The 23,466-nt window shown below is 38.6% G+C and overlaps 2 protein-coding genes and 1 long non-coding RNA gene across 7 annotated transcripts in view; 1 reads left to right on the forward strand and 2 right to left on the reverse strand.

Moving 5' to 3' along the window:
- Window positions 1–1,232: 1,232 nt before the first annotated feature.
- FBXO5 (F-box protein 5) lies at window positions 1,233–12,344 on the reverse strand. Its single transcript, XM_002928628.4, has 5 exons — window positions 11,633–12,344; window positions 5,780–6,497; window positions 4,478–4,568; window positions 3,371–3,553; window positions 1,233–2,151 (listed from the first exon to the last, which is right to left on the reverse strand). Exons 1-5 carry the CDS (start codon window positions 11,727–11,729, stop codon window positions 1,900–1,902), a joined length of 1,341 nt encoding a protein of 446 aa, XP_002928674.2. The 5' UTR covers window positions 11,730–12,344; the 3' UTR covers window positions 1,233–1,899.
- A 122-nt stretch (window positions 12,345–12,466) lies between these two features.
- Window positions 12,467–23,442, forward strand: LOC117804021. Of its 2 annotated transcripts, none has more exons than XR_004628183.1 (3): window positions 12,467–12,554; window positions 19,461–19,631; window positions 23,383–23,442. It is a non-coding gene; the product is annotated as an uncharacterized LOC117804021 (long non-coding RNA). The 2 variants fall into 2 exon arrangements; XR_004628184.1 differs by having other exon boundaries at window positions 12,496–12,631.
- Window positions 19,625–23,466, reverse strand: part of MTRF1L (mitochondrial translational release factor 1 like) — a 12,585-nt gene continuing 8,743 nt past the window's right edge. The window contains exons 5-7 of one of the 4 annotated variants that reach the window (XM_002928627.4): window positions 22,811–22,928; window positions 21,365–21,501; window positions 19,625–20,570 (exon numbers count right to left, since the gene is read on the reverse strand). In XM_002928627.4, coding sequence (XP_002928673.1) covers window positions 20,370–20,570; window positions 21,365–21,501; window positions 22,811–22,928 — 456 coding nt within the window. In that variant the 3' untranslated portion in view covers window positions 19,625–20,369. Of the gene's footprint in view, window positions 20,571–21,364; window positions 21,594–22,564; window positions 22,680–22,810; window positions 22,929–23,466 lie in introns of those variants that run through there. The other 3 variants (XM_019809329.2, XM_011236474.3, XM_034669335.1) reach the window with 3 other exon arrangements.

Here is a 23,466-nt window from a genome sequence, read left to right on the forward strand (position 1 = left end):
AAAAAAAAAGGGGGAACATATGAACTGGTATATCCAACAGGATACTGCTTTAAGGAAAAGGAATTAAATACTGGCACACACGAAATGAATGAATCTCAAAATAATATAGTTTGTACTCTGACTAATCCCACTAATCCATTTATATAACATTCTAGAAAAGCCAAACTAATCAACAGTGACAGATCAGTGATTACCTGGGAACTGGCAGGAGGGATTACAAATGGACAGGAAGAAACTTGGGATACTTATACTCATTACCTTAATTGTAGTGATGGCTTCATGTATGTATATACATCAAAATGCCAAATTATAGGGGCAACTGGGTGGCTCAGCCGTTAAGCATCTGCCTTCAGCTCAGGTCATGATCCCAGGGTCCTGGGATCAAGCCCCCTATTGGGCTCCCTTCTTGGCATGAAGCCTGCTTCTCCCTCTCACACTCCCCTTGCTTGCATTCCCTCTCTTGCTGTCTCTGTCAAATAAATACTTTAAAAAGAAAATGCCAAATTATACTTTGAATGTTGTCCATTTTGTCAATCTTACCTCAATAAGCTACTTACCCTCGTGTTAATTTTGTGGGCAGTTTTATTGGATAAGACACACCCATAAATCCATTTAAGATATATCCTCTACCTTAGGTTTCCACTGGGATGAAAGGCAAAGGCCTTGAGTCTTTGAAGCTCTATTGAGAGGATCTGAGGCCCACCCTTAAACCTTTAGGACTTTTGTCTGAGTTCAAACTCTTAGAATTTCTCCATATTCATAATTGAAGCCAAAACATATTCAACTTTAGAAGGAATTAAAAAATGTACCCTTGTCTTGGGCTCTTATCAGCACAAATGATCTGAATGCAGTCAAAGATAACATTCTATTTTGCATATTTTTATCTTTCTAGTATTTGTATGTGGCTATTTAACCCATAGTTTTAATTAGTTTAGTAATAGATGAATTAATACACTAGTATTTCTCCAAGTGTCCCTTGGTCTTGCATTGAATCCTCTTGGGATGCTTATTTCAAGACCCAACTCCACTACTAAAATACTGGGAGGGGGGAATATACTGGGATCAGAATGGGACCTGGGAATGTCGCAAGATTCCTAGATGAGCAGACACAAATGGAGCCAACTCAATGCCTTCACACATACAAAGGCAGTCTCTTAGTTTCCTAGTTTAGTTGTTTCTAAGATCAAGATGTTTATCAAAGTAAAAAGTTCACAAGTACTTATTAAGCTTGTAACAATTTTATTCATAACAAGTACAAAAATTACATTTACATATATATATATATACACAAGAGATCTTTATTTTCCTACTTTGACATAAAAAATAATACAGAAATATTTACATATGTACAAAAATATTAAAACATACAGACTTTACAAATAGGAAAAAACAAGATTTCACAAGGAGTACTTTTTGGGAAAAAACCACACTGAAAAAGAGGTTAAAGAAAGATGACAAAACATTTAAATTAATAGACTCCAGAAGTTATTTCGATAGGTTTGAATTTGGTAAGGCAAATAAAATGTCTCAAATGTTAATAGATGGTAAACAAGATATATATTTAAGATTATCTAGGTAAAATACATGCTTTTCCTTTACTATAAAAACTGAATTAGTTTCATTTTATCCCTGAAGCACAAATATCAGATAACTAGTTTTTCTTTTTTCTTAAAATATTTAAATTTTCTGATTTATACTGAATTTTAAACTTTTTCACATTAAATTGTAAAATATTTTAAGAAGCTGTATATTCTCTTTACTCAACAGGGCGAAAAATCCCATGTACTACACTGATTTCAACACAGAATTGGAAATCAAAATACATTCACATTTTTTAAATTAAAACCTAACATTTTCTAACTAACCTTCATGATCAGGTACAATTGATTTAACAAGACATCACAATCGCCGTAAATTCTTCTTGCTTTTTTTAGTACCAGGCAGAGGACCTATTTTATAACTAGCTTTTAGGGGTTTGCCATTTGAACATTCTTTGGTGGTATGATAATTACACAAACACCTTGTACAATAATCAAACCCACAGCCTTCTCGTTTACAGATTGCCCGCTGTAAATAGCCATCATATTTTGCTGGTGAATTACAGCGAATACAGGCTTTAAGGCTTTCATTCTCTTTCAAAGTCTTGGCAACCTAGAAAAAAAAAACATAGACAAATTTTAGTGAGGGCTGAATGTAAATTAGGTAGAAAAAACAAGAAAGGTACCTCTGAACCTTCCCCAATATATGAATAAAGGACCCATGCCACACATAAGATGACTCCTGCCCTTAAGGAGCTCACAATGAGTGAGATAATTATCACTTGTCAACTGATGTAGTGGCTATTTCCTAATGTTACTTTTAAATACGTTCTCTTTTATTTCATGAATGCTACTTATACATCAATGCCCTAACTTAAACGTCACCTTTATTGCGAAGTCTTCCTACTGTCACTTGGGAGTTGGTTACTCTGTCACCTCTAGCTCTTTTTTTTTTAATGTCACCTTTATAGTGAAGTCTTCCTACTGTCACTTGGGAGTTGGTTGCTCTGTCACCTCTAGCTCTTTCTTTTTAAAGCACCTATCACATTATGTGGCATTTATTTTTATGTAGCCATTGTCCATTCTAGATTGCAAGGCTATGAGGGGTGCCATGTTTTCTTATCTATGAATTACCTGACAGCAGATGATCAATGTTTTTTGAATAAAATTACACGTTGTTGTAGTCATTACATCATCAGTGCTTAGAAAAACTAAACTTCACTATATATAATCCATACTTACAGACCAACATGAAGAGAGTTGGCAGTCAAAATTTTATTTCAAATATGCACTTAGGTAAGATTATGGTTTCTTAAATTAAGCTTGCCAAATTATCCATGTGCTGAGTAGAACTTACAATACACATTACCCAATGATTTGAAGGTACAGTAGGAGGGTGCCATTTCTGAAAGCTGGCCTTTTTCTGTTTAGTTCTGTTCCTCAGATATCAAAGGCAGCAATTGTAAAGTTTATATTGAACAGTTTGGTAAGAAATTTTAAAATCAAGGTTTTCTTAGTATTTCCAAATTAGATCTCAACATCATTGAACTGTCATAAACAATGTTAAATGGTATCTATTTTCTACATAGACATCTTTCTGTACTTTCCTAATTTGATTACTTCAGTTAGGAATTCAATTACTTGAAATGGTTTCTTGGTGGCCAACATTTCTGAGAGTAGAATGAAGGGAACAGAAGATAAAATCTCCATTAATAATTCCCTAGGAGTTCTAATTATGCTATAATTAAATTTAAAGTTCTGTTTCTTACTCTAAATCCTTTTAACAATAAGTGCCCTATAAGTTTCTAATTTATTGACAAACAAAAAATTACCTCAGAGAATTCACTGTGTCGACTGTAAGTAGAGCCTTTTTGATCATCTGGATCGGATAACTTGGTTTGAGCACCTTTTTGGGGGTAAGTCTGGGCTGCTGATTTTTGAACAGAAGCTAATGCGGTTCTGAACATAACATATTCTCTTGTTGAAGCATGCGGTGAAAACTTAATGTTCTTTTCCTAATCAAAAAAAATGTTTTAATAGGACTTAAAGATATTCTCCTTTATTCTCAACAATAAGGCATTTTTAATTTTTGTACATGTAAAAAAGGGCAAACGAGAATGTAAAAGATTTATCCGTACATCCAGTTTACCTGCACACGCTTTAAATACAGTCACACACTATACACACAGACAATACTGACAGAAATTGCAAACCAGAAATTGTGCGAAAGCACTCTAAAAACTTAGCCTATATAGCATTTAATACATCATTTTTTAAGTACTAATGCCAAAGCAAAGTCATTCTTTTCACCATTTGTAGATGGCAAGTCATGTTTAAGTGTCACATCAGTGTCATGAATGGATTCAAAACAACCTTTTAGATTAGAAAACTTTCCATTAATACCACCTTATCAATAAAGAAACTGAACCCGGAGAACTTAAGCAATACTTGACTAAAGTTATACAGCAAATAAGTAGCAGCACCAAAATGTAGACCCAAGTCTGCCAATTGCTAGGCCTGAATTTTCGAAAATGTACTGATACTCTCAGAAACATCTCCAAATTTACCAAGTATTTTGGAAGGCAAATGAATTCCCTTCTGCACTAAGAATCTTCGATATGTTGAAAATATAACTGAAAAAATACAAATGGCAATGAAGATTAGCTATATGGTCAACTCTTACTATTGGTGAACTGACCAATTTTCCCTTTTGGACATTCCATTTCTAGGAAGAACTCAAGAAATAAATTACTTAGGTGGGATTCCTTTCCCTTTATCTTTGAATTTTGTTTAAGGAGTTCTAGTGAAAAGCAGAAATGCTTTGTGAATGTAAAGGATTTCCGGATTACCTGTTATCTGTCCTATTTTTCCCTATTTGTAAAGGTAAAAAGCACTAGCTGTTATATTTTAAAATGAAAACATCAATTGCAAAGACTTACAGTAACTCTTTGTATTGCTTTATTGTACAACTGAAATGCCCCTTTATCATCTTCTAGAATCTTCTTCCAAGTTGTGCTCACTTTAGACACACTGGAAAAGTAAAAGATTATAAAGGAAACAATTAAAGCATCACAAAGAGCTAAGAGGAATAAATATACTACAGAAACATTAACAGCGCAAAAAAGAAATTTCTATTAGCAGTGCTTCTCAAACCTGTTCATACATTAAGAATTGCCTGAGGTACTTAAGATTTAAGGATGCCCCAGGCCTAGTCATTTCGGTTTACTTGGCTTAAAAAGGGGGGCAGGGTTGTTTTTTAAAGCTCTCTATCAAGTCATTCTAAGTGCATCCTCTTTAAGAACCATTGCTTTGTACTTCATTTTTTCATATCTGCAAACATCAAATAAGTAGTCCCCACTGTATATATGACACCATGTTAGCTGTTTGATATCAATAAAAGTTGTAGATAAATTCCCAAGTACTGTAGGACACACTGCTCTCAGTAGACATCAATTTCAAAAATCCATTTTGTTAACAAAAAAAGGTACAACCTAGATGTCAATTATCCCTCAAGAAGCTAACCAACAATAAAAATCCATACTTCCTTTTGTTTTGTGTTAGCTGTATTTCATAAAGACCAGTGTGAGGTAACACTTGCAAAGAGTACCTCTAAAATTTTTTTTCAAAAAGCTAAAAATGAATCTGACTGAGCAGATCTAATCCAATAATCTGTATAATTAACTTAATTCTTTTACCTCATCAGAACTGATCTTTGGTGGAATGAAGAAGGATAATAAAAGCTTTCTAAGAAATAGTCATAATCAGATCCATTTGTGCGTTTCCGTATTTTCACTGTCAAACCAAGGAGACCCTACATTAAAAATCCCCTACAAACATCAGCAACTATTTCTTACTTTCAAGTGTGAAAGAAGTCATAAAACCTACTGGTCCTATATACTAGAACTAGGATGTTGTTTTATAGTTAAGCATGTATGATATAGCTTACATATTAGAAATTTTCAGAACCAAAAGGAACAAAAATCCCAATTTAACAAAAATAGTTTCCTACTAGCATAAATATAAAATGTGAAATAACTGGATTAAATGTTTACTTTAAAAATTATCTTTTACCTTACTTAGCGACATATAAATGGTCAAATACCAGCCATTAGGCAGTCATCACCTCAATTAAACAATGCTAAAGACTACCCTATTACGTCTTTCCTATGAGCTGGTAGTCCCAAATCATCCAACAAAAATGTTCGACGGATTATAGTAACACTCAAAGTAATCATACTTACTTGATTAAGTCCATATCATTGAGCTGTGTTAAAATATTTGCTAAGAGATGTCTGAGTCCCCTTCGAAAGAGTTCACTGAGAATATCTACACATTCCAGGCCCATTTTCCTGCCAATTATATTCTGTAGTTTAAAATTTTCACTGGATATAAATTCCTTTAGTTTCTCCCAGTCTATTTTAGGATTTCGCTTGGCATTCTTTTTTAATGTTGAACAAACCACTTTTGCAAAATGAAGAGCCGGCAGCAAGTTTTTGCTGGGATATTGATCTGGGCTTTGCATCTGTAGGCAGGACTGTGGACTGTCAGTGAAATTTTCCAAGGGAAGGCTACCCTCTTCATGTTCATTGAAGCCACTTTGCTGGGAAAATGAAGAATAGCCACTGTCTTCATAAGGTCCACTGGTCTCCAGTTCTTCTATTTCATTTGAACGATTAAGTATTTGTTGCACATGTTGATTTTCCTTGTTGTGAAAGGGCTTGTTTTCATTTTCAGTTTCAAGTTCCACAATCCTGGGGCTCACAATTGGTGACCCAATATCTGATAACCTTACATAGTCTTTAATGCAGTCTTTATATGAACCTTCCAAACATGCAGGAGTATAGAAACCTAGTCTTCCAGTGCCATCAGGCTTTACCAATTTAAGTCCAGAATGAATATGGTCGTAGTTAAAATCACATTTCATTTTGACAGAAAGAGTAGAACTTTCTTCTTTACAACCTACAAAACAACAAAAAACCACTTAATGACAAAATTTTCATACATCTCTACTTCTTAAATTGGGATATAGAGATATAATTACTTTGCATTCTCTCAGCACTATGTGTTGCCTTTGTAGCTATGAAATTCTCCAAGCCTATTTATTGAGATGTGACAATGAAGAAATAGTACTTAAATCTTTTAGTAAGTACATACATCCTATTCTTAAAAGGGGACTTCAGAAGATTGCTGTTAGTGTATAATTGTAACATTTGGAGTCTCTCTAGCTGATTGAGTAAAAAATATTGGAAAAAGGGGGACTATTTAACATGAATCTGTACTGATAGAATAAATAAAGAAATGTGATGCATCAAGTGGGGTCTGAAGTCAGACAAATCCTTAATGTTATAAATATTTGTGTAAGATTTAGACATTAGCAGTTCTTATAAGCCTCATAATAATTAATCAAGAAATCTATAAGTAAGCTTAGAGAAAGAACTCGAAGTCAGCAAATTTAAACACCCATCAGTTAAAATCTACCTGAACTCCCACAACTCTTATCTCTAAGTTTTATTTGGATCAGTGGTATGGGTGAGTCTGATATAATTAAGATGTTTGTTTACCCTATCTATCTGTTGGATAGTGAACTCAAGCACAGGGACATTTCCCTTTATCTCCTCTAATATGTGCTAGAAATAGAAACTCTGAAATCTTCAATTACTGAACGAAGATTTCTCATGACTAATTAACCAAAGAGCCAGAGGAATTAATAGTTCAGCTATCAATCAGAAGATCTGGTAAATAAGAACAATACTATAATCAGTGTAAGACAAGATATAAGAATGTGAGGGTGGTTGGGCAGCAAGTGTGCATTATTGTTCAGTTGTTTTAAATAACTAGAGAAGATAACATACTTGCAATTTATGATAAGTAGCATAAAAGGGAAAAACCAAGAATACTATTAACAAACCATACAATTATTTCTAGATATTATTCATTAAAATTCATATTTCATAAAATTCAAATTTAAGCTTCAAAAAAGCCAAAAACTTCTTTAGGGTTGTATCACCACACCCACGGCCTAAAAAATCAGCTAAGCTACAACTAACAGGCAGCACTTAAAAATATCTTTATAGCCGTGTTTCTCAATCTCTGCATTACTAATATTTTAGACTAGATAATTCTTTTGTTATTGGGGGCTGTTCTCTGCATTTTAGGATGTTCAGCAGGCTTTACCCATTTGATGTCATTAGCAGCCCCTACCCCTGGTAGCACAATAAAAATTGTTTCTAGTCACCAGTCATTGACAAATGTTAGGCTGGGGTGGGGGTGGGGCAGTGGTGTCAAAATCTCCACCATTCCTCAGTTGAGAACCACAGCTTTAAAGGATGACTAGGATTTTGTCAGGCACTAGGCTGGAAAAAGCATTCGCTTAAGGTTAACTTGAGCAAAAGCACAATTCTGAGAGGAATATAGTAGATGGGTTCAGGAAAATTACTCAGTATTATTGAAGGCAGAGTATATGAATAGTATATGCTTCAAATGTATTCCACCCCTACTATTCCCCCTGCAAGCCAATCACAGGTAGTTAACAATTTATCCTGTCAGTGTATGTACCAGTCAGTATGTTTAGTCTGTACTAAGTATTGGCAATCTGTCCATGTTAATTTTATAGTTTCTATTTAGAGCAAAACCTTTAAGTACTAAAAGGACACCTGTGGGTAGGTTGTCTCTTTAAATTCCCAATGTTTAACACAATGAAAGACACAGTATATGCTCCAGGACTCCATTAAACCTTGGACTAGCCCTAAAAACTAGCTTCAAACTAAGTTCAAGGACATAAAAAGCAAATAAAGAATATACATTTTTTTATTATTTATTTATTCGACAGAGATAGAGACAGCCAGCAAGAGAGGGAACACAAGCAGGGGGAGTGGGAGAGGAAGAAGCAGGCTCATAGCGGAAGAGCCTGATGTGGGGCTCGATCCCATAACACCAGGATCACGCCCTGAGCCGAAGGCAGGCGCTTAACCGCTGTGCCACCCAGGCGCCCCAGAATATACATTTTTCTAACACCAACATTAACCATAATTCTAGAACAAATTATTCTGAGTGGTTCTCTTCCACTCGGGAGATTAAAAAATTCCAAGAGATTTTAAAAAAATATATTTTATTATTATTTGACAGAGAGAGAGAGACAGTGAGAGAAGGAACACAAGCAGGGGGAGTGGGAGAGGAAGAAGCAGGCTCATAGCAGAGGAGCCTGATGTGGGGCTCGATCCCATAACGCAGGGATCACGCCCTGAGCTGAAGGCAGACGCTTAACGACTGAGCCACCCAGGTGCCCCAAGATCGCCCTTCTTGACTATAAATTCAGTGCTCATTCCACTACCTCACTTGGAAAGTGAGATAAAAGTATATATATATATATAAAAGTATACAAGTATGGGTTCACGGACTTTAGTTTATAATCCAATACTGCCTTATTTATGTTGCTGCTCAAACTGTTTCCGCTTTCCTACTAAAAGTTCATGTCCCCTTGAAATACTTTTACATTATTTTGTTTTTGGAGCATTTCTTACTTTCTGGCATGACAAGATGCTCTAGGCTCATCTTGTATTTTTCCTGTTCCAGTCTTAGAACACTTATTTCTCCAAGAACTCTGGTTCCTTTTATTGGTTCCAAAATCTGGATCCTGGTTGTAGATTTAGTTTTAAAATGTGAAATTACGTAATAAACTTTAAATTTGGAGAGGTAGAATGGTATGTAGAATTTTAGGGTATGTTGGACTTATTCATTGTGTAATAAAGAGCCTTGAGGGGTTGAGTTGAGATATCCGGTTTAAGTTTTCAACAGATCATTAGCAACTGTAGAGAATGGACTGTAGGGAGGTACAAGTGGAAAGAGGAAGGCTAGTTAGTAGTGTATATCACAGGTGTCCAGAGAGCTGGGTAACTGATACTAGGATGACTGCAGTGGAAATGAAGATAATTGGGTAGATTTGAGATCTATTTAGGAGAGTCAACAGAACTTGCTGATGCTCTGGATGTGAATGAGAGAAAGTGAAGTAAAAAAAATACCCTGGGGTTTAAGTCTTGATCATCTAAGATATAAAGTGTTATTTGCTGACTCGGAACACTGAGGCAGTTAACTCTTAAAGCTTGTTTTCTCTTCTATAAAATGGGGTTTAAGATCATAAAACTGGACTGAATGTACAACAGAGTCCCATCACATATGGTACTTCTATCACATTTTTAAACCAAATCCTTTCATAATGCTTTCATTGCAAATCACAAACATTTTAAAAGTAGCAGAATACATTCCACACAGTATTCCAGATTATATACTTTTTCTAGGAATCAGATCCAACTTCAAGTAAAAATATTTCCTTAGCCTTCTGACTAACTTTGTGACATAAAATATTCAATTAGTTCCTTTCATTTTTTTTCTAAAAATGGATACAATATCTACCTCATGTTGTTGGGTGAAGATTCAACATACTGCATTTTTTTAAACCTCATTTACCAACACACTGTCCAATCATGAAAAGATGGTATTATAGTTACCTGTACAAAGTTTGACTTACATTTAACTTTCCAAGTCAGAGCTGACGCTCCATATTAAAATACCACAGTTAAATAGGCTATAATGCTTAAAAATTTTTACAACTATCCCAATGTTAAATGATTAAGTTCTACAATCAGCAATACATATAAGATAATCACCATGTGGCCATGCTTAGGCATGGCTATTCCTTAAGAGTTTAAGACTCCCAAGGCTTGTTGCCATAAACTGCAAAACAGCCATCTCTAAGAGAAATTTTATGAAAGTCTTCAAAACTACTTCGATGCAATAAACTTTTAATCTCATTTTCTCAAATTTGTAAACGGAATAAAATTCATGGAGATAGCAAATACTCTGAGGAGAAAGGTGGTAATACCAGGAGACTGGATTAAATAATCAAAATACCACTTCTTAAAACCATCAAGCTTCAGAACTTCATGGAAAGACTTATGATTGAGATTTTCTAGAAATAGATTTAACCTGTTAAAACTATTTTTTCCTCAAGTCTTCTAGACCCCTTTTCCAGTGAAAGGAGCATCCTTCAGTGATTGCCAAAATATCACAAAATAGAATTGCTAATTTAAAAAAATATATGGTACTTTCCGAGGCAAAATAAATGCATTTGGATCTCTTTTCAGATAGCAACAAAGAGGATAAAAATAACCGTTCGAGCGCCTTCCACTCTAACCGAGTTTGGGAATAAAGGACTATCTAAATCTTCAGGAGCGCAGGAAAAAAAATAACTAAATCTTCAATTCTCAGAAAATCAGCTACATAAGGGCAAATTCACCGATTTTTATTAAAAAGTTCTTTCCCCCCCCTCCTTTTGACTCTAGGCCTTGAAAACGAGTTACTGGGCAAAGGGAAAAATAGGGGGAAAAAAAATAATGTTTTTGTTCGGACATCCCTGTACAGCTTGGCCCGATGAGGGGGTCCCTCCATTTGGCGGGAGTAGGTAGGGGTAAGACCACGGAAATCCTGAGGGGTCGAAGAGGTGGCCCCTCAGGGCGCGGGCCGGGTGGAGAAGGCGGGAGATAAGCCAGCAGGATCTCCCGCGCCCGCCAGCAAGAGTGAGGCAACGAAAACCCGGGGAAACTGCCTGCGGACCTGAGGCAGGGGTGCGGGGGTAAATATGGCAAAGGGGAGCAGGGAGTGGGCCTTAGGTACCTGGCCAGACCGCGGGGGCCGGCGGCCCGCGAGCCCTGTCAGAGCCCAGGCCCCAGGGTGGGGGAGGGGAGGGGGGCATTTGGCGCCTCTTCAAGCGGGGTGGGGACAAGGATAGGTAGATCCTGCAAGGGGAAAAGGGCGCCCTGAAAGGCCAAGACCTTCACCTCCTTCGGAGCTGGCGTCCAGGTTCGGCGTGGCAGGCGGGACCCGGGCCCTCCACCCCGCTTCAGCACTTATGGCCTCCCCTCCCTGAGCCCCAGCCTTCTTCCCCCCCCCCCAAGAACCGCCGCCGACGCCCGCTTGGCCTGGCCCGGCGTGGGGCGCACGCCCGGACTCGGGAGGGGGTCGGATTCGGTCGCAGCCATCCCCCCAACCCCGCACCCCCTTCTTGGAACGCGTGCCCCCCGCACCCTCTCCTCACTCACTGTCTGAAGGGCGAGGGCGCCCGGAGGCTGTCAGGGCGCTGCAGAGGCAGGAGCTGGAGAGGGGCCGTGGGGAGCAGCGGCAGGGGCGCTGGCTCATGCCAGTGGAAGTGGGGTCCGCCTCAGGTGAGGGAACAGCTACCACTGCAGAAGACCCGGCCGTCCGCTTCACAGAGCTGTATCTTCTAAAAGGCGCCAGCTGGTACTTTAAATCTTTGAATTTGGTGCCCAAATCCGTACTGCCCAATGGGGTGCGTAGCTCGCACGCGCGCTCCAATAGGAAGGCGGTGGGACGGGGCGTCCTCACCTACGCCCAATTGGAGGCTGCCGAGGCGGGGCCGAGCTGTGAGGCCCAACCTCCCTCCTTCTTCCCCGCTCCGCGCGTCGGGAAAGATGCTGAGGCAGGGGGAGGGCTTAGGGGCGAGGCCTCCGAGCGCGGGGAGGCCGCGGCCAGGCCGCACGTGGAGGTAGCCTACCACGCATGCGTGAACCCGCCAAGCTTCCTTCCGTCTTGGGAAGAGGTTTCCTCCAAGTCCTAATTTCATCCTGAAGGCAGCTCCGGCTTCTGTCTGAAGATCACCAATGGGTACAAAGGGTAGCCGACTTTCTTCGATCAGCACATAAGCGGGTGTTTGGTGAGCGGCGCCTGCGGTCGTCCGGGAATCCAGACTTTCCGGAAGACAAGCCCACCCCCCAGCCCTACTTAGCCCGCCTCTCTAGGATTTAGGCGCGCTCCTCTCTCCCTCTCAGTTTCGCCCCTCCCTCTGCCCTCTGCGTTTGCGCAGGCGTCCGTGGCGGGCGGTGACTGCAGAGTTGGCGGGGTGGCGCTTGCGCGCTGGGGAGCCCCGCGTTTCTCTCCCTCAGAGCAGCGGGCGGCGGTGGGTGGAGATGCGTGGCTTCCGGCGCACGGCGGGTCTAGCTGCTGGTAGGGATGGAGACTTGGGGCCGCGTCTCCCAGGGGCCTTCTCGCGGGGGTGATGGTGGGACAGTCACTTCTTTCTTGTAAGCGTGTTTATTTGTATTTTCAACCACAGTTCTCCAGCTGCCACTGCTCTGTACGGACGTTAAGTTTATTAAATTTGTATCTACGTTTTCCTGGGATTTTGTTTACTTCAGGGCCCAAGCGCAAGAGACCGTATTCCTGCTCCAAAATAAAAAATTTATAAAACGTCCTGCCCTAAGAGTTCCAGTTCCCACACCTTCGGGCTGGAGGCCTCAAGGCAAGGGAATTATTTTTTTAGTGATGGCAGGGGAATGGGTCGAAGTATCAAGTCTTCGATGACAACTGGCACCATGTTATTAGTCATGCTGAACTTAAAAAGAGTGTGCACTTAAGTGGTGACAGTACATTCCTTTCACTCAGGTTTTTGGGCACAGCCCAGTGAAGCCACCGGGTGTAAGGGCCAAAAAGTCCAAATCACGGTCTTTTGTGGCTCTCCTTGGCTTTTCTGCAGCCTTAGGGAGAGTTAGTGCTTGACTTAGGGCTAAACGTTCAGTTAAATTGGTGGGAAGTCCTGGTGAAGCAGGGCTGATGGGTGAGTTCTGCAAGTGCTGGGTGGATCAGCTTTGTGCAGAGTTGTGATAATGAGTACATCATGGTGTTTTGCATTACATTTCATCTTCTAGAATATTGCTTTAAATTAGTATTTTTCTGGATTACTGAAATTTGGGCATCCCCTGAAGTTTTGCACCTGAGTGATGGTGTCCCACTCGCCTGTCTTAGCCTGGCCTTGGAGCTAGGCCGGGGAGATAGAGGGTTGAAAAGACAAAAGTCCTATCCTTCAGGTTTACATACTAAGGGAAAAGAAATTGACAGTTACCAATTTCAGTGCAGGAAAGAGCAATATAAAACAAGATAGTGGGGTAGAGAGTGGGCATTAGGGGCATTGAGTAATGACTTCTGGTGGTCAAGAGGGCTTGGGAGCTTTGAACCAAGATCTGACTATTCAGTGGGCAGTGCAGAGATCTGTATAATAAGCAGCAGGCAGAGAGGAAAAATGCTTGGCTTGTTCCGGGGCTATAAGGATGTCTAGAGCACATTGAGCAAGTGCAAGAGTGGGAGACTAGGTCAGAGAGATAGAAGCCAGATCCTCTAGGATTTGGTATGTTTACATGTGGAGTTTTGAGTAGTTGGAGGGATTTCAGCTAGGGAGTGATTTGTTGAACGAATGTTAAAACTATAGTAGCTTTATGTCTTCTAGGCATTTTGTAAATGTTAGCCTTTAGGTCTTACAGTAACTTTGGCATTATTTTCATTTTTGATTGTGCTTAGAAGCGTGAGTTAATTCTCATAGGACTACACAGCTACTGTGCAGAAGTTCCAAACCCGTTCTGCTTTATAAGTCCATATACTTTTGTGTTATACTGAGGAATGGTAGTATTTGCTGGAGTCCTGATTGTTTATAGTACATTTTCACATTACTTCCCCATTTGGCCTTAGATATCATCTTTATTCCTCTTTTATTTTCAGATGTAGACAAATGTATGAAATTTGAGGGGAGGAAGGGTTTTCATTAAATTAATTGAGCACTTGGACTATATTGGCTCTTAACCACTGTTGAAATGATATTCTCCAGCAGTTATTTGTTTTTTCAGGAAAAGGCTAAGATATATTATTGGAAAAATTAAAATTATTGTAGCAATATAAGGTAACATACATAGCTAAGCATGTTTTATTGCATACTAGAATAGTTTATGAAGGGGCGCCTGGGTGGCATAGCGGTTAAGCGTCTGCCTTTGGCTCAGGGCGTGATCCTGGCGTTATGGGATCGAGCCCCACATCAGGCTCCTCTGCTATGAGCCTGCTTCTTCCTCTCCCACTCCCCCTGCTTGTGTTCCCTCTCTCGCTGGCTGTCTCTACCTCTGTCAAATAAATAAATAAAATCTTTAAAAAAAAAAAAAGAATAGTTTATGAAAATCTTTTCAGGCTATTAAGTTATTTAATGTTGATTTTAACTGTTAGAGGTGTAATTGATTATTATGAAATATTTTTAACTGACAACTTGTTCAGTGGGTTCATGACCCCCTGTTAATTTCATTTTTAGTGAGAAACTTAGAAATGGCCATTTTGAATTTTACTAGACGTCAACAGATGTATGTACCTCTTAGTTCCTGCACATCGATATCAGAATTGTTGAGTTTTTAGGTGCAAAATGAAGCACAGAGAGTTGCCCTTTTTCAGCAAATTCTTATTGCAGACCTAAGTGTGCAAGACATCACGGAGTATCTGGAAATAACTGGGAGATGGTACCTGCCCTTGTGCTTACTGTCTGGGACTGCCATCTAACAGACATAACAGATGCTCGGTAAATAATCTTTGAATAAAAGCATCATGAGCATAGAGGGGAGGAAATAAGGGGTATAAGGTTTAGCAATAATGCAACACTGGATAAGTCAAATACATCACGTTACATTGGGAATTTTTAGAGAACAGAGGCATTACTTTTATATGCCAGGATAAGGGAATAATCTATTGGACAGTTTCTTCAGCACTGTTGACGTGTCGAGTCAGATAATTTTTTTTAAAAGATCTTTTTTTTTACTTGAGAGAGAGAGACAGAGATAGAAACAGAGAGCAAAAGGAGAGAGAAGCAGGCTCCCCGTTGAGCAGGGAGCCCGACGCGGAACTCGATCCCAGGACCCTGAGACTGTGACCCGAGCCGAGCCGAAGGCAGACGCTTAACCGACTGAGCCATCCAGGCACCCCAGAGTCAGATAATTTTTTGTTGTGGGGGGCTGTCCTGTGCATTGTAGGGAGTTTAACAGCATCCTTAGCCTCCAACTCCTACTGTCTCCAAACATTGCCAAATGCCCATGGGGCAAACCTCTAGATGAAAACCAGTGCTGTTGGGGATGTCTTTTAAGGGACTGGGAAGGAGGGTAGCATGGCATAAAGAACATAATGGGGGGAAGCTTAAATGCAAGTGCAGTTATCAGAAAAAATGAATTTGATGTGATAGACAGGGTGGTGAGTAAAATGGGCTGATAGGGAATAATGCTGGGTATGGATGTGGATGTATTGTATGCACACTTAGGAGTTGGAGTTCTATTTGGAACACAGTAGGAACCTATTAAGTTGTTGAGTAAAAGAGTGACAAGATCAGAGCCTTGGTTTTTAGGAACATGAATCTAGCAGTTATGCATGTGTAACCTGAATTAGCAGATAGAGAAGATGCCTGGAGAGGTCAGGGGGGCATAAAAGTAGTCAAGGAGAGAAGTAATTCTGGACAAGAGTAGTGGTAATAGAATCAGTGGGGATTATTAGTGTTTAGGAGAGTAGGATTTAGCAATAAACTGCATGTAAGGAAGAGGAATCAAAGATGACTTTTTTTTTTTTTGTTAAGATAACTACATTTTAAATTTGAGAGAGAGGGAGAATGGTTGTGCCATTAAAGAAACGGAGATTACACAGTGAGAAATGCGTTATGGAGGAATATGACAAGTTAAATTTTAAACATAGTGATTGTCTATGCGTCTTCAAAATTGCTATTCCAGCTGAATGAGTTTTGATTAACTGCTGTTGTAGGCCATTTTGAAATTAAGTTCTGTTGTTTTTCTGAACAATGCATCAGATTTGTAGACAAATACTTTAGATATAATTGCCTTTTAGATATCTGTTTAGTGCTTATTGTAGCATAATGTTAGGTCCTGAGGAAACACGAAGAAAGCACATTTTTGTTCATTACTGAGACAATGTGAGAGGTCTAGCAAAACATGCTTATTCTATTTCCCGACCCACTCTTTCCCATTTCCTTATTAAACACAGTCCTGAGACGGGTAAATCGATGAGGTTACTACCTTGGTGTAAAGGTTGTTATCCTGGTATGGTAAAGTACTGTGGAATACCAATGAAGAGCAGTTAATTCTGCGTAGAGGTTAAGGTGCCTTTCAGGTTGGACCTTGAAGTCTGGCTGCTGAGGTAAGCCAAGTGTCTGTTCTAGGCAGAGAGGGTGGCATAGGCAACGGCAGGTAGGAGCCACAATGGGTGGCTTATAATGAAGATAACCTATAGATGGGTTGTCTGTGTAGACAGCTGCAAATTCCAGGGTCCTTAAAACAGTTGACATAGGGTTCCAGTAGGCTTCATGCCAAGACTGTGTTGCTCTACTCTTACCTTTCCCTAGGTTCCAAAAATTACATTTGTTAATCTAGGAGTAACTAATTTAGTGAGTGAAGTGGAAGCCAATGTCAGTTCACAGACCAGAATCTGCCAGTTACTCTGCACATGTTCATAATACAACTGATACATATCTTAAACTTATATTGTTAGAATTACCTAGGTACTATGATGATTTGTAACCAGCTGTGATGTTCTAATGGACAGGAAGTTAAAAAAATGGTCCAAAGCTCTTTTCCACCTTCATTAGTACAGCTATTACACCTTTTCCCATGGGGCTGGGAATGGGGGAGTGGAGATGGATAGGGGGGGAAATAACTAAATTTTCAGTAGCTTCCCTTGTTTACAGAATGAAATCCAGTATTCGAGACCCGTCATAATCTTAATCCAACTTTTCTAATTATTACCTGTTAGAAGAGGTGAAGAGAAATTAAGTAATAGTACATTGTAATGTTTAGTAACATGGAGACATGTCCTTTTCATTCAAAAAGGAAACCAAAAGAAACAAACTAGGAGATGCAGGTTTGCATGGGCCTTTTCCAAGACGGAATATGGTCTAATGAACAGGTCTTGCTGTATTCTTGAGTTGTGTAGGTCACTGAAAGCCATTTTCATCAAATGTTCTAGTGAAGATAGAGTGCATTTCATGAGCAGAGTGTTATAAGGGAGAGGGATTTTTCCCACAATTCTCTGATGTACTTGATAATCTTTGACCAGCTTTAAAATTCTGAGAATAAATTAGCAAGATAAAATTACTCTGAAAGTTAGCGTGTTAGGTCTCTAATGGAAATTGGGCTAATTAATACAGGTTGACACATGAAAAGAAACACATTAGCCCACAATAATACAGTTTTAAATTTATGTAGTATATATGCTTACAAGGATTCATATTACTGTAGATTCCAACAAATAGAGAAAGGCATGCAATTTGGGGAGTTAACTAAATGTCTTGTAATTCTTTAACACTTTAGTCATGTAGCCTTAATAATTAAATCATTTTACTTTGTTGTAACTACTATAAATTTAACATTTATTATCTACCAGGTAGAGCTCTTCTCATAATTGTAGTTCTTTGTGTATCTCATGTTTTCAAAAACTTGAGTCAGCATTTCCAACTTTTCTCACTTCTTTATGGGATAATGGACTTTTCCTATAGTTCTTTAATTTCTTCTTTTCCTATCCCCTTCCTCTCCTCCTTCCTTTTCTCCTTCCCTTCTCCCTTTCCCTTCCCTTGTTAAACTAGTTGAATTTACTATTCTTCCTTGTAGTGAAGGAGCACACACACACCCTGGGAGAACAATGGGGTTTCTCCTGTTTATCAAGTACACTAAGTACTTAAGTACTCAGTGTTGCCCTCAACACCAAGAGGTCTTTTACAGCTGTGCATCCTCAAGCAGACATTCCCAGGCTTCCTTCCCCTTTAGGCCCCAGTTCTCTGGAGTCTGTCTTCTCACAAAAGAGCTAATCATAACCAGAAATTCCATGGTAAATAAGAGCCACTACTTCTTTTAAATCTGATGAAAAAATACTGATAAAGCTTATGCCGATTCAGCTTTAAGCTCACTTTAAACAATAATTCTCCTTTCACAAATGTGAAGTCATTTGTCTCATCTGTCAGTGTATTTTAGAGAATCTAACACATCTCAGCACATCAGTGCATTCAGACCTGACTTATTTAGTATACATTTTCATGAGGAAAGGGAGTGTGCGAAACTAGCTGAGTCTTAAGCTCTAACTTCCGGTTTGTAGGAAATACTGGGACTTGAGGAACAAGTTAAATGACACCATTGTAGCCTGATCTTCTGAAATGAAAATTCAGTGCAAGGTCATGGAAAAAAGGGGTGGCAGCTGGCAGGGCTGTTCTAGACTTAAACAATGTAATCACCAGATTCCATGTGTGATCCTTAGTTGGGGCCTGGTCTGAAGAAGCCGGTTAAGGCATGTGGGGAGAATTTGAGGGTATTTGAATTAGGTACTTGGAAGACACTTCAAGACATTAGGGAATTACTGTTAATTTTGTTATGTGTGATAATAAATGATTACGGAAAATAATGTCCTTATTTTTAACAATGCAAGTGGAAATATCTTAAAATATTTTTAACTTCTAACATCAAGAAAATATGAAAACATTTGGGGCGCCTGGGTGGCACAGCGGTTAAGCGTCTGCCTTCGGCTCAGGGCGTGATCCCGGCATTATGGGATCGAGCCCCACATCAGGCTCCTCTGCTATGAGCCTGCTTCTTCCTCTCCCACTCCCCCTGCTTGTGTTCCCTCTCTCGCTGGCTGTCTCTATCTCTGTCGAATAAATAAATAAATAAAATCTTTAAAAAAAAAAAAAGAAAATATGAAAACATCAATTATTGAAATTAGGTAATGCATATGGGTGTTTGTGCTCGTTACCAAATTGTTGCCTCTTGGCAACAAATTTACCCATCACTGCCCTACTTTGTGATACCGCAGCTGGACCTGTGTCCTTTGGTACCATGTTAAGCTTTGTCAGTAGGGGGTGGTGAAGGGACATGTGGGAGGAAGGGGCTTCTCTTCTTGTTTCCCAGGGTGTTCCTGGACCATGTGTTAACAGGGTGCCAAGATATTTAGTCCACATTACTCTGGATGTTTCTGAAGGGTGTTTTTGGATGAAATTAACATTTAAATCAGTGAACTTTTGAGTAAAGCAGAATGCCCTTCATAATGTGGATGGTTTCATCCAAACAGTTGAAGGCCTGAAGAAGACTGGCCTCCCCTGAGCAAGAGAGAATTCTCCAAGCAGACCGCTTTTGGACTAGAACTGCAGCATCAGTTCCCCTGACTCTCCAGTCGGCTTGCTCACATTGCAGATTTTTGGACTTGTCAGCCTCCATAAGTCATATCTGACAATTCCTCCTAGTAAGTCTCACACATCCTATTGATTCTGTTTCTCTAGAGAATCCTGACTAATGCAGATACAGAGTGATGCTTAACCCTCCAACAAGTTTTGCTGACACGCTGGTGGGAGGCTGCTTGCTTACCACTCCACAGGGTTTAAGGTTCTGTTTGCAAGGCCTGATCCACCACCACCTGCAGACCAGCTCTGGCCCAGGGCAGCCCAGGGCACTTTTCTGTTAAGTAGGCCAAAGCCATGCTCTCTCCCCTTCCAAAGGTGTTCTTCCTTTGGGTACTCTTTCTCAGTCCTAGTGTATGAGTTTGCTCTTATCCCCTAATGGCTTATCCTGTTATCAGTTAAAAATTCTTTGTTACCAAAATTATCCCTGTTCAAATTCATGGTATGGTTTCTGTTTCTTACTTGGACTTTGACTAATATAGTATTTATTATCATATTACTATTATTTTATGTTTGAGGTTTTTCATTAGTTAAACCAATTAAACATTTTACATAAAACAAAGTACTGTTTTTGTTTGTGTAGTTCTCATAGGAAGAGTCCAAAATATATAACCAGAGTCATGATTGTATTGTATATTTTTTTACTAATACACTGGGAAGATTTATATAAATTATCTGTCTTAAAAATACACACATTACTTACAGCTGACTTAACTCGTTTTTTAAGAGAATACTAGTGAGTATTTACACACAATGTAATTTGTAAGTTTTCATAAGCTGTAAAAGTCTCATAATAAATCAATTTAAGCTTTTTTGGAAATAATTTCTACTAAAGATTCATAATCAGCATAGTCCTTCAAGGACTGTACAAGTTCATCCAGTAGATACTCCCCTTGCATAAAAGTTTCAAGATCATGAAGTGACTTGTTTATTCTGTGATCTGTGACCCGGTTCTGTGGAAAATTGTATGTTCTTATTTTCTCTGACCTTCCTTTAGTTCCAACCTATATAAAAAGATATGAGATACAGTTACATATAGGTTTAGGCAACTAAACCTATAAATTTAACTTACCTAGAGATTAAGCTCTGGATTTATAATTTGAAACACAATGTAAGAACCAAGTTTTAAACATTCTGAATCCTCAAATAACATAGGAATATAATAGGAAAAAAAAAGAATACTGGCATTAAAGGCTGACAAATTTGTAACATTTGTAACATCTTGCTGCCATTTCAATGCTCTATGACTTCAGGCACTTATTTCAATTTTAAACTTTAGTTTCCCTATCCATAAAATACAAACAAATAATACCTACTACACCCTGGTGATGTATACATACAACCTAGCACAGAGAAGGTATTCAAATGGTAGCTAAATATATATACATATGTAAGATCTCTGTGAATTAATCTGATCATTTTCAGTGATGACACAGTGATAAATTCCCATAAGAAGAAATTAATAAAGGGCTTTGTAATTATAAAATTAAATACCAAACAGGAAGAAAGTAAGTTCAGTTTGCTTTCCAACTTCCATAATTTTTAAAGGATTAAAAAATGGGGAGTCCATGTATCCTTTTTTTAGTAACTTTGATTAAAAGTCTGAAAGAAACAAGCCCTTGAATATAGAAACCAGGGCAGAGATTTAAAATTACTACAAAGCAAATATAACCCTAGGTTGAGCTACTTGAACTCTTTCCTTATTTTAACCAATACATTGAAACAATTTTAACATGTATAAAAACTGGGTTATCTAAAAATATTTTTATCCTTCAGAGCATCTGAAATCCAGTTTTACCTGAATCTTTCTAGCACTGTATCTTTTACTTGTTTCTTCTTCTAGATACATGCTGTACAGTTTTGCACGTAGCTTTTTCATAGCCATCTCTCTGTTTTTCAGTTGAGATCTCTCTTGTTGGCATTCAGAAACAACACCTGAATAGTGTTATGAGAATTATTAAAGAGTTTTAATAGGAAAATCATCTTCATTTATTATCAAGGAATACTCTTTTTCCTTCGTCTTCTTCCTTATGAGGAGAAAAAACAGAACTCTAAGAAAAAAGGCAGACTACTAACAAATAACTTATAGAGTTCTCAGAAAACTAAAAATTTAAGCTTGAGCTACAGTGCAAAATTCATTCATATTGAAGGCAGACATACTGAGCAATAAGCACTAATCATTTAATATGGATTGTTTTCCCATACTCTTAGCAAGCCACCGTAATTTTTAAAATAATTATTCATCACAGAACAAAGTTAATCCTACTACCAGAGATAGTCACTATTCATATTTTTATGAGGATTTTCATCCATTTTTTTCCTACTCCTGTTTACATACTATGTATTACATAGACATCATCCTAAAAGTTTAACTTGAGGATTTCCTCGTATTTTAAAAAACAAAAACCTATCAGTCTGCTCCTATAAACCACTGCTGATCCATGGGAATTATGCTTCTTTGAGACTGGTCACAGTAAGAGATTCTTGTATTCTTTCTAGGTAACTGAGGTTTGCTATCCATATGCTTTAACACATGTAAATCACTGCAGTGAAGACTGTAAAGCACATTTAGTTCTCCCTGATAGTATACTGAAGACTTGAGAAATATTTAGACATAGCTCCATTGGCTATCTACAGTCAGAACTGCTGGAGGTTTGTGGGTGGACTTCATGGAGAAGCAGGCCTGGAAGTTAAGTGCAGCACTTTGCAGGTGAGCATGTTTCTGGGTAGCGAGTCTAAGCTTTCATTTTCTCAAAGGAGTCCATGTCCTCCTCCCTTCAAAGAAGGCTTAGAAATAGTAATTTAGAGCATTTTCTGATAAAGAAGAACCCATGATAATGACTTCATTCTGAGGATTATTTATTAAGTAGGCTCCACACCAACAGGGGGCTTGAACTCACAACCCTGAGATCAAGAGTCACATGCTCTATCTGAGCCAGCCAGACACCCCGGATTTTCTAATAGTGATATTTACTAAGTATAAGCTTCAGGAAGCTACCTGGAAGGACTATCCACACCTTTTCTTCATGGTCACCAGTACAGAAATTCTCTGGGCTTAGATCCCTCCGTCTTCCTGGCTTTGCAATTATCTTGCAGAGTTTCATTTAAGGATTCTAAATAAAGTATTTAATAATAATTCTTAGTAGTATATATTCTGGTAATTGAGGATCTATTACAGTGGAAAATTAGTCACGTTATTCAGAATTTGATTTCAAAGTTTTATGTTGAAGGGATAAGTGTGTACCTGTTGGAAGATGAACTATCCGGACAGCACTGTCTGTGGTATTTACATGCTGTCCTCCAGCTCCACTGGCTCGCTTAGTATCAATTCGCAAATCTTTCGGGTTAATCACCAGATTAATCTATACACAAGAGGAAATACTGGGATTTAAAAATATCAGATGTATATGAACTGTTCAAAGGCAAGAACTATCCGTTTACAAATACATGTCACATATAGAATTAATATGAGATTAAGATGGTTTAACTTTAAGAATATAAAATAGTTGGAAGGACACCATTTTTAAAACATCTATCTTTTAGAAGAGTGGTGGATCAAAATACAATACAAAACAAAAACAAGCCCACGAAATCCTCAAAAACTAGACTTCTCTAAATTACCCTCCCTTACCACATGAACAGAAGAACTTAGTTAATATTAGAAATGGGAATATAGGAACTAATGTGAGCTTTTGTGGATTATTTCTGAGTTCAAAAGACTTAACACGGGGAAAAAAAATGCTAGCTTAAGAACTATGGGAAGGCTTATTTTGTTTAATTTAATTTTTTTAAAGGTTTTATTTATTTGTTTGACAGAGATAGAGACAGCCAACAAGAGAGGAAACACAAGCAGGGGGAGTGGGAGGAGCCCGCAGGCTTCCAGCGAAGGAGCCTGATGTG

This window comes from Ailuropoda melanoleuca, chromosome 10 (genome assembly GCF_002007445.2).
Source record: "Ailuropoda melanoleuca isolate Jingjing chromosome 10, ASM200744v2, whole genome shotgun sequence".
Classification (NCBI taxonomy): domain Eukaryota; kingdom Metazoa; phylum Chordata; class Mammalia; order Carnivora; family Ursidae; genus Ailuropoda; species Ailuropoda melanoleuca.